The sequence below is a fragment of the Psammomys obesus genome, unplaced genomic scaffold, assembly GCF_907164565.1.
Source record: "Psammomys obesus unplaced genomic scaffold, mPsaObe1.curated_primary_1811, whole genome shotgun sequence".
In the NCBI taxonomy this organism is placed as follows: domain Eukaryota; kingdom Metazoa; phylum Chordata; class Mammalia; order Rodentia; family Muridae; genus Psammomys; species Psammomys obesus.
In genome coordinates, this window is record NW_026592548.1 from 2,034,431 (window position 1) to 2,046,565 (window position 12,135).

A 12,135-nucleotide genomic window follows, 5' to 3' on the forward strand; every position below is an offset into this window, starting at 1 on the left:
AAGAAGAAGAAGAAGAAGAAGAAGAAGAAGAAGAAGAAGAAGAAGAAGAAGAAGAAGAAGAAGACTTAAAATAGCTAAATAAATCTTCATGCAAATGCTAGAATTTAAATTTCTATGAGGATGGTATTTAGACCTGGGTTTGGCTGAAAAATTAGACAGGGACAGGGAAACCTTTTAACAAAAACAGCAAAGTAAACATCAGGAAAGTGAGATGGAAAGACAACTTTCATGTCACAGAAATCTCACAGTTGGGTTTTCCTTTGAGTGGTGTCTATTTATAGGCTCAAATAATCAGAGTTCTATTGTTGTTATGCTCAGAGTTTAGTAATGATGAGACTCCATGTGAGTTCCAAACTTAACTTCTGTACAAAAAGAAATACTTCTTTTCATACTTGTATATATATTTAAAGCCAATTTAAAGCTAAACACAGATTTTAATGACATGATTTTTGTGTCCTTTCTTACTTCAGAAGCTTTTTTATCATTAAAGAAAGCTGAAAACTATTTTAACTGCAAGCTTACAAGCCTCTATAAGGAAATGGAGACAAAATGAACATATAAAACTCTGAGTTTATCTCCCCAGTGTCCACTTAAAAAGCTACCTATAGTCATAGTCTATGATCCCAGAGCACTGATGAGGTGGAGATAGGAAAGGACCTCAGGTCTGGCCAAATAGCTGAGTTTCAGGGTCAGTAGTAGACCCTGTCTCAAAAACTAAGATGAAGAAAGATTAGAGAAGATACTCAGTGTGAATCTCTGGCTTAATGGCGAGTGTACCCACCCAAACAGGTACATATGTGTTACCCTTGCACACACATGAGCCTAGTAAGATGATGTGGCTTTCATTTGGATTATCCTGTCTGCTTCAGATAGAGTAAAAGTATTTTTTATTCACCTAAAGTAATTATCATCTCGGAGGCTTACTACCTCTGTCTGCTAGCCTCCATATAATCTAACCTAGGCCTAGAATATTTTCAGCCTCTGAGACTTACTGCTGAATAAGTTCACCCTTTCTCACCCTTTCTGAACACTCACTGGCTGGTTCACCTCAGCTTTTCTGGCTCAAACTCCTGTCCAACCTGAATGATTCAAACTGGCTTCTCTAAGCTTCTGACCGAATTGCTCTGCTTGACCTCAAACTAAATCTAGCAATCTGTCCTAATTTTCTGGCTCATTCTCATTCTCTGGCTTATTCTGTCTTCACGTGTGTCTATCTTATTCTCTCTACCTCTTTCTAAACTGTGGCTGGCTGATTCAGTTAACTTGTCCTGACTCTGAACTCCTCTCCAAGATGGCTGATTCAACTAGATAATCTCAGTTCTGACTGAACTGCTCTACTTGGCCTCAAACTAACTCTCTTCTGGCTCCTTCTCATTCTCTGGATTATTCTGTCTTCACCTGTGTCTAGCTTGTTCTTTCTCTGCAATCTGTCTCTATAAAATTCTCCCAATAAAACTGCCTTCTCTCTCCTCTCTGCACTGCTCTCTCCTAAGTCACCTTTTTCCTCTCTGTTTACATGAGAATTGGGCGTAGCCTATTCTCTCAAACCTTTCTCTGGTTTATCACTTTTCCTGCCTCTCAATTAGACCTCACTTTCCAACATGGCTTCCTTCTACAAGCCATGTTAACCTTCACTGTTTAGGATTTGAGGTGTGTGCTAACAGTGTGTCTGTACTACAGCCAGACCACACAGACCTAGAAGGTCTTTGGATGTGATCAGAGTACCCATGTTGCTGGATTAAAACTCCTCTACAATATAGGAGCACAAAACTAAAACCTCCTAACCTGACATTTATTCATGATTCTCTGCCTTCCTCCCTCATGCCAGGTAAGAATGACAAATTGATTAATCTTGGATGTTTTTCTTCACTTATACATTCTGTTTCCCGGTAGAAGAATGAGCAAGCATGATGGTCAAATGGAGACACAGAAAGCAAAATATGTACAAAGAATGAAGAGCCCTAATAAGTAACAGAAAGGTTCCTTCTCAAATAATTAAGAATTGAGAGCAAAGACTTTCTTTTGAGGGTTCATGTAGTCCCAGCTGTCCTGGAATTACTATGTAGCCAAGGATGATCTTCCTGTCTCCACCTCCCAAGTTCACTAGGAAAGTAGGCATGTATTGCTACACCTCATGTATGTAGTGCTGAGAGTCAAACTAAGGGCTTTCTGCACTCCAGCAAAGACTTTGCCAACAGAGCTACAACCCCAGTCCAAAGCAGGAATATTAAATATGTTCAAGCATCATATTTTTAAAATGGGAAGTTCAAAGAACAAAATTAATCAGATGTAGCAGTTAAGTACTCTATTGTATCTATCTTCTTAAAGTAATTAATAATTTGTGTATATAGTTTTGATTAATTCTGTGATTTAAAAGGTTTGTGTCTAGGCTACTCTGAGTTTAGAAAGCATGAATTTAGTTTGCCTTTTGTGATTAATTTTGTGAACACAGCAAGTTAGATTTTGTGCTACATTTATCGGGAAAATTTATTGGTAAAGCATCAACATAACATCCTTGTTTGGAGTAGAAATAATAATCAATGTCATTTTCTATTTGTGAATAATAAAACTGCCTATTTTTAAAAGCAAACATACCATTCCGTCTATCAAATGCAATGCCCTATATAATTAGTGACCAAAGAACATTCTAATATGAGGTTGCTTTTATTATGAGACCAGTTCAGCCTAACTCTGAAACCAGCCTAAACATAACAAGAATGCCCAGAGATTCCCAGAAGTGAACTTAGGGTATTCTTGCAGAGGAGCTCATTTGGTTTCACGATTTCAGCTGAACAACAGAGGTTGGCACATTAGATGTGTGGTGCTGTTTTTACACTCAAAACCTTTGTAACAAATTATGTCAAGACACTTTTTAATTTTCATTCCTTAGAGTTAGTAAAGAGATAAATACAGCTGCCCTTAATTTTACATGCAGTTTCCAGCTATTACTATCCTAAAGTATTAACATTTAATTTTATTAGGAAAATTGTAGTACACCTGCCTTTTGCATGGTTTTAATGTATCCAGTTATCACCTCTGCTTGAATATTTGGTCTACATGGAGTTTAGATTCAAAACTTGAAGTTTCAATGGTTTATTTTCACTGTAGAAACCAGAGCTTCAACAACCTTGCTGGGATATTTTCATAAACTCATATCACTGTTTTTTAACCTTTTAGGTGTACAAGAATTTCCAGAAAACATAAAGTGCTGTAAGTGTTTAACCATTATTGAAGCCAGTGTCAATCCCATTTCTAAGTGAGTATAAATGACTAAATTTTACTTATATTTTTTATTTGTATTTCCATTGGCTTATAGTGTGCCTAGCTAGAACTTTTATGATAATAGTTTTCAATGTAACATCAATTGTCATATTTAACAGAATAATAAGAGCTCAGAATTTAATTAAAATGAGTAAAAGCATTTTGAATGTGAAGACCCAACTGGCACAATATAGCATTACTTTTAGCAACCATAGCATTGGTTTTCTGTAGTTCTCAGCAGTATTCCATGGATGAGAATCAAAATCAAGGAAATAGTTATTACTTGCAATCATGGCAAGAAGTTAACATCAAGGACTCAATGGAAGTTCAAAACAGTGGAAGTTTTAAAGGTGTCAAAGAATGATTTAATAGTTGAATGTCCGCATCAAAGAAATTTGCTCTTACTACAAATAAGAAGTGCTTAGGTTCTAAAGATAACAGGAAGAGTAAATGAAAAAGCTTAAATGTGTAATAAATGGGGAGGTATGAATTAAAAAGATGCTGACATCATAAAATGGTGTTTGTGGTTTAAGATCTATTAGTTAAGAAATCTCATGGGATAATTAAATTCAACCTGTGGCTATGTTGCTGACTCAAATATTTTCTGGAGTGAGAGGTCTGTAAAATGAATCATTAACAGGTCAGTTAGATAAGTCCAGATCCTGAACATTCAGATAAAATGGAAGTAGAACTAAAATCCAGAAAGACTACTGACATCTTAGTAGTACTTGAGAGAGATTGGAGCAGAGTGGTCCTAGAGTGCAGATGTGGTGTTCAGAGAGAGATGGCGTCTTAATTGCATGAAGCTGGCAGCAAAGTCCTTCAGGACTTTGTCTAATTGGGTAGAGGTGACTATAGTGCTTAATGGAGGGAGTGTTTTCAAAAGATACAAAGAGGCTTCTCAAAGCTTTACACCAGAGGACACAACAGAGATAGAAATATACAGTGAGTGACTTATCTGAGAAGCAACAAAAAATGTGATACATCACACAGTATTATGTGGTTCAAAATCACTTTCCTACCTCAAAATACAAAAAGGAAGGGAAAAATAAATACAGACCTCAACAATAGTTCCCCAACTCTACACCAAATGCATTTTTCTCCACATGTCAACATAATGGATACCATTAGCCTCTCATACAAGACTGTAAAGATTCCCTAAAGCCACACAGCCCAGAGTGAATGAAAAGCAAGGCTGCTTTGTATATTATTTGTTTTTTGGTTTTCTTTAGTTCCTTGACTTTAATATGCTGTCTTGTTTAGTGACTGCAGCAAGTTTTTTAGGATAGAAGCCAGATTAAAAATTACATCACTTTACATCATTTTAAGAATTTAAAATCCAGTTTTATCATAACCATTTCCAAATTTGTTTTATACATTTAACTTTGTAAAACATTTTAAATGACATATTTTATCAAAAACACTTAACACTTTAAATATAAAACAGTTTAGGAGTGCATAAAAACACAGTCAAGAAGCACAGAGAAGGACAATTTAGCCAGTCCTGATGAGACCTGATAGACTAGGGTCAGAGGGAAGGGGAGGAGGACCTGCCCAAACAGTGGACTGGGGGAAGGGCATAGGAGAAGAAGAGGGAGGGTTAGATTGGGAGGGGATGGGGAAAGGGGTTACAACTGGGATACAAAGTGAATAAACTGTAATTAATAAAAATAAAATTTAAATTTAAAAACACAGTCAATAGAAAAATGAATTTAAGTCGTGTGTCCATTTCCAAAGACAAACTTTTCTTTTAAGTTATATAAGTAAAATCTGCTCATTTTTGTCGCAACTGAGTAAACTTTGGCAGAGGTTTAGTCACAAACTATAATCACTATAAATAATTTCAATATCCTGAGAACTCTCTTAGCCTAGCTGTCTTTCCCAGAATGCCTTGTGAATGGCTGGGGTCTGTGTCTGTTTTTGCTCATCTTACTGGCTGTCTCTTTGTCCACGTGCCGCCCCTTTATTGTTAAGATCATCCCGTTTTTAGAGAGATCACAGGACCCCTGTATGCATTGATGGGAGCTGAGCACTGCTGATAGAGACTGCATGCAGACATCTGAGAAATTCAGGCTGGTGTTGCTTGTGTTTCTTAATGCCTAGGATAATTCAATGGGGAGTACAGAATTCATATCCTTGAGCCTAAAAGAAACTTACAAGTTTTTGCAAACGGTGGCTGTTTCTTTGCCATCAACTACTGCTAGCAGCTCTCATTTCTGCAATTTCAGTCAGTATAGTAGATGAGCTGTCTCCTTGTGGTTTTAATTTACATTTATAATGTCCAATCAGCATATTTCTCTGCATATTAATTAAAGGTATTGTTTCTTTGGCAGTGATTCAATTTTTTCGTTTTTTCTTGACTTGCCTTTTAAATACTGAATTATAAGTTATTTTCAGATTCCAGGGGCAGTATGATTCCCACTTCTGTGGTTTGCTCCTTCACACTCTAAATACTGCCCTTCATGGAGAGGCTTTTATGATATCCTGTTTAATAACATGCATCCTAGCTTCCTGTCTAAAAATGTTTTCTCAAGTTTAGGGTCTTCCTGATTTCTCTGAAGCTTTTCTCTGGAGCTTTTGTAGCTCCGGCTTTCCCTTTGGCTTATGATTCTCACCAGAACTAACCTCTGCAAATCACAGGGGCTTAAAGGCAATGAGGCTTTTCTCTGATGTGCAAGTATCTAATTGCTTCAGATCAGTTGTTGAAAATGGTAACCATCCTGAATAGGGTTACCATTGAAAATTAATTGGTTGTACATGTTTGGACCATTTGTGCCTTCTGTTATGTCACACCAACCTCCATGCCTATCTTCACACCACTGATACTCCCTCAATTACTATAGCTGCACTATAAATCATGAAGTCACGTAATATGAGCCCTCATTAAGTTTCTTCTTTATCATTACTATACAAGTTAGTACTGCCACCATACACTAGAGTTGCCATGCCTTTGGTATCTAGTTTGCAGAGTGCTTATTTTATTGGGTGTTGAATTTGGTCAAATCTGATTTCTAAGATCTGTGATGACTTGGCTTTCTTCCTTTAACTTTATAGCAATTCACATTGTTCAATGTTTCCTTTCAATCATGATTGCCAGAAAGAAACTCTATTTAGTCATAAGTATTGCTCATATTTATGCTATATTGCTTTTTTACTAACATCTACTAATGCTTTGTCTTTGATTTGTCATTTGATTTCCTGATATATACCTATCAGATACTTCTACTAATTTCTTTGTCTAGATTGTTATCAAGGTAAACCTGGTTTCATGAAGTAAATTGTGAAATGTTCTCTTCAGTTTCCTGCAGTAATTTGCATAGATTTAATTCTATCTCTTTATTAAACCTTGGTGGTCTTTACTGGAGCAGATATTTGGTCTGGAGTTTCCATTACAGCCTTTCCTTAAAAGCTAGCAAGCTATCCAAACCAGCTATTTCTTCTTCAGTAACTGTTTTCAGGAATCTGTGCACTTTGCACAAACCATACCTTGCTGTTTTCAGTATGTTTTTCTTGGTCCTTAACTGTTTCAATTTCAATAGGTCTGGTGTTATTTTCTCTTTCATCACTGGCTTTGAGTCATACTGTTTGGCTTGATCACTTGACTACCAATTTATCAGTTATATTGCTCTTTTCAAAGATAGATTTGCTTTTTTATTTAACTTTTATTAATTACACTTTATTCATTTTGTATCCCCCCATAAGCCCTTCCCTCCTCCCACTCCGGTCCCACCCTCCCCCCTCCTTTCTGCATGCATGCTCCTCACCATGTCCACTGATTGGGGAGGTCCTCCTCTCCTTCTTTCTGATCTGAGTCTATCAGTTCTCATCAGAAGTAGCTGCATTGTCAGGGTTCTAGGTTATCTCCATGAATAGTCCTTGGTTGGAGTATGAGTCTCTGGGAAGTTCCCTGTGTTCAAATTTTCTTGTTCTGTTGCTCTCCTTGTGGAGTTCCTGTCCTCTCCAGCTCTTGCTATTTCCCACTTCTTACATAAAATTCCATTCATGCTGCCCATCAGTTGGCCATCAGGCTCAGCATCTGCTTTCACGGTCGGCATGGCAGAGGCTTTCAGAGGCCCTCTGTGGCAGGTTCTGAGGTTGTTTCCTGTTTTGTTTTTCTTCTGATGTCCATCCTCTTTGCCTTTCAGAAAGGGGATTGAACATTTTAGATAGGGTCCTCTCTTTTGCTTAGTTTGTTTAGATGTACAGATTTTAATGGGTTTATTCTATGTTGTATGTTTATATGAGTGAGTATATACCGTGTGTGTCTTTTTGCTCATGGGACAACTCACTCAGGATGATCCTTTCCAGGTCCCACCATTTACCTGCAAATTTCATAATTTCTTTATTTTTCATTGCTGAGTGATATTCCATTGTATAGATGTACCACAGTTTCTGCATCCATTCTTCAGTTGAGGGGCATCTGGGCTATTTCCAGCTTCTGGCTATTACAAATAAAGCTGCTACAAACATGGTTGAGCAAATGTCCTTTTTGTGTACTTGAGCCTCTTTTGGATATATGCCTAGGAGTGGTATGGCTGGATCTTGAGGAAGCGCTATTCCTAGTTGTCTGAGAAAGCGCCAGATTGATTTCCAGAGTGGTGGTACAAGTTTACATTCCCACCAGCAGTGGAGAAGGGTTCCCCTTTCTCCACAACCTCTCCAGCATGTGTTGTCACTTGAGTTTTTTATCTTGGCCATTCTGATGGGTGTAAGGTGAAATCTCAGGGTTGTTTTGATTTGCACTTCCCTAATGGCTAATGACTTTGAGCATTTCTTTAAGTGCTTCTCTGCCATTCGATATTCCTCTGCAGAATTCTCTCTTTAGCTCTGTTCCCCATTGTTTAAGTGAAATACTTGGTTTGCTGCTTTTCAGCTTCTTTAGTTCTTTATATATACTGGATATGAGTCCTCTGTCAGATTAAGGGTTGGTGATGATTCTTTCCCAATCTGTAGGCAGTCGCTTTGTTTTGATGACTGTGTCCTTTGCTTTACAGAAGCTTTTCAATTTCATGAAGTTCCATTTATTGATTATTGCTCTTAGAGCCTGTGCTGTTGGTGTTCTGTTCAGGAAGTTTCCTCCTGTACCAATGAGTTCTAGAGTATTCCCCACTATTTTTTCTAGATGATTTAATGTGTCTGATTTTATGTTGAGGTCTTTGATCCACTTGGACTTCAGTTTTGTGTAGGGTGATAAGTATGGATCTATTTGCATTTTTCTACATGTAGACATCCAGTTGGACCAGCACCATTTGTTGAAGATGCTATCTTTTTTCCATTGTATGGTTTTGGCATCTTTGTAAAAAATCAGGTGTCCATAAGTGTGTGGGTTTATTCCTGGGTCTTCTGTTCGGTTCCATTGATCCACCATTCTTTTTCTATGCCAGTACCATGCAGTTTTTATAACTTTTGCTCTATAGTACAGCTTGAGATCAGGGATGGAGATACCTCTAGAAGATCTTTTATTGTAGAGGATTGTTTTAGCAATTCTTGCTTTCTTGTTATTCCATACGAAGTTGATAATTTTTCTTTCCAGGTCTGTAAAGAATTGTGTTGGTAATTTGATGGGAATTGTATTGAATCTGTAGATTGCTTTTGGTAAGATGGCCATTTTTCTATGTTAATCCTGCCAAGCCATGACCATGGGAGATCTTTCCATCTTCTCATATCTTCTTCTAATTCTTTCTTCAGAGACTTGTTACAAGAAACACACCTAAGACACAAAGACAGGCATTACCTCAGGGTAAAAGGTTGGAAGACGACTTTCCAAGCAAACAGACCCAAGAAACAAGCAGGAGTAGCCATTCTAATATATGATAAAACAGACTTTCAACCAAAATTAATAAAAATAGATGGGGAAGGACACTTCATATTCATCAAGGGAAAATTCCACCAGGAAGACATCACAATCCTGAACATCTATGCCCCAAATAAAAGAACACCCACATTCGTAAAAGAAACATTGATAAAATTTAAACCACATATAGATCCCCACACATTGATAGTGGGAGACTTCAACACCTCACTTTCAACAAAGCACAGGTCAACAAAACAGAAATTAAACAAAGAAACAATATCTCTGGCAGAGGTCATGAATCAAATAGACCTCACAGACATTTACAGAACCTTACACCCAAACACAAAAAAATTTACCTTCCTCTCAGCACCTCATGGAACCTTCTCCAAAATAGACCATATAGTTGGTCACAAAGCAAACCTCAACAGATACAAGAAGATTGAAATAATCCTTTGTATCTTGTCTGATCACCATGGAATAAAGTTGACTTCAACAACAACAGAAATAGCAAGAAGTCTACACATACATGGAAACTGAACAACTTGCTACTAAATGACAGCTGGGTCAAGGAAGAAATAAAGAAAGAAATTAAAGTCTTCCTAGAACTCAATGAAAATGAAGACACAACATACCCAAACTTGTGAGACACAATGAAAGCAGTGCTAAGAGGAAAGCTCATAGCACTAAGTGCCTTCAAGAAGAAATTCGAGACAGCTCATTCAAGCAACTTAATGGCCCCACTTAAAAACCCTACAAAAAGAAGAAGCAGGCACACCAAGAAGGAGTAGACAGCTGGAAATAATCAAACTCAGGGCTGAAATCAATCAATTAGAAACAAATAAAACAATTCAAAGAATCAATGAAACCAAGAGCTGGTTCTTTGAGAAAATCAACAAGATCGACAAACCCTTAGCCAAGCTAACTAAAAGGCAGAGAGACACCACCCAAATCAACAAAATCAGAAATAAAAAGGGGGACATAACTACAGACACTGAGGAAATCGAAACAATCATTACGACTTACTTCAAAAGTCTGTATGCCACAAAATTTGAAAATCTAAATGAAATGGACAATTTTCTTGATCGATTTGACTTACCAAAGCTGAATCAGGACCAGGTAAATCAATTAAATCGTTCTATATCCCCCAAAGAAATAGAAGCGGTCATCAAAAGTCTCCCATCCAAAAAAAGCCCAGGACCAGATGGCTTTAGTGCAGAATTCTACCAGACCTTCAAAGAAGAGCTAACTCCAATTCTTTTCAAACTATTCCACAAAATAGAAACAGAAGGAACATTACCAAACTCAGTTTATGAAGCCACAGTCACCTTGACTCAACAACAAAGAAAAAGAATTTCAGGCCAATCTCCCTTATGAACATTGTTGCAAAAATACTTAACAAAATACTTGCAAACCGAATCCAAGAACACATCAAAGATATTATCCACTATGACCAAGTAGGCTTCATCCCAGGTAGGCAGGGGTGGTTCAATATACGGAAATCCATCAATGTGATCCACCATATTAACAAACTGAAAAAAAAAAAACCACATGACAATCTCCCTAGATGCTGAAAAAGCATTTGACAAAATCCAACATTCATTCATGTTTAAAGTATTGGAAAGATCAGGGATACAAGGCACATATCTAAACATAGTAAAGGCGATATACAGCAAGCCTATAGCCAACATCAAACTGAATGGAGAGAAACTTAAAGCAATCCCACTGAAATCAGGGACAAGACAAGGCTGCCCACTCTCCCCATATCTCTTTAACATAGTGCTGGAAGTCCTTGCTAGAGTAATAAGACAGTTGAAGGAGATCAAGGGGATACAGATGGAAAAGGAAGAAGTCAAATTATCACTATTTGCAGATGATATGATAGTATACATGAGTGACCCCAAAACCCTACCAGGGAACTCCTAGAGCTGATAAACACCTTCAGCAAAGCGGCCAGATACAAAATTAACTCAAAAAAATCAGTAACACTCCTGTATACCGAGCCGAGAAAGAAATTAGGGAAACAACACCCTTCACAATAGCCACAAATGACATAATGTACCTTGATGTAAACCTAACCAAGCAAGTCAAAGACTTGTATGAAAAAAATTTCAAGTCTCTGAAGAAAGAATTAGATTTGCTTTTATTGATTTTTCTGCATTGATTTTTTTTTAATTTTCAGTGAGAAATTTATGAAATAATAAGTGATGAAAACACTGGAAACATAAGTTACACTGCTTAGAGTCACTGCTTTGCCATCAGTGAACATAAAGCCAACTTGAAAATAACTTCTGGGTGCAAAATCAGAGCCCAACATTTACTGATAAACCTCACCTCTGTAGCCTCTAACTGCAATAACTTCATTTTAGTTTCCACAGCGATCTCACTAAGATGTCACTGTTTTTGCCTTTTACCATAATAAATAATTAAAAATATTATTTAAATCACTGGTTCTTTTCACTATGAAGCATGTTTGCTATAAATCAAAGATATATTTTCAACTCTTAAGAATATTCAAAATATGATTGGGAGATGGACCAGTAGGAGAAGCACTTCTTGTGCAAGAATGAGGCCCTGAGTTCAAATCATAGAGGTTGTATGTGCCTATAACTCCAAGTTTGGGGACCAGAAGCATGTGGATGCTAAAAGCTCTCTGACTGACCAGAATGGCAAATGGAGAGCTTTAGGCTCTGGAAAAGACCATACCCCAAAGGAATAGAATGGAAAGTGATGCCTTCCTCTGACCTCTGCATGTGTGCTCATGGGCATGCACACACACACAACATACACATAAAACAGAAATGAGATAATAAATACTCAGAGATCAGTAACAAGGAAGCCATTACTTGTAGCTGTGCGACACCTGTGGATGTGAAGGCCACACAGTATTGGCTCTGCTTCTTGTGGTGTTTGTCACAGGACAGAATTAATGTCAACCTCTCTTTCACTTATACAAGTGTCTGAATATGCTCTATAAATTACTTAGCTACTGTTTAAATAACAAAATTGCAAAAATAATTATTAATAAAAGGAGAAATAAGTACATTTCTAGTTAAAACAATTTTTCTTATTGTTAAAAAATG

The 12,135-nt window shown here is 37.2% G+C and overlaps 1 protein-coding gene across 1 annotated transcript in view; it reads left to right on the forward strand.

Moving 5' to 3' along the window:
• Positions 1 to 12,135, forward strand: part of Lrrc7 (leucine rich repeat containing 7) — a 680,756-nt gene that overhangs the window by 386,661 nt on the left and 281,960 nt on the right. Inside the window, exon 6 of the mRNA XM_055614269.1 lies at positions 3,178 to 3,256. Within this exon, the coding sequence (XP_055470244.1) occupies positions 3,178 to 3,256 (79 nt within the window). The remainder of the gene's footprint in view (positions 1 to 3,177; positions 3,257 to 12,135) is intronic.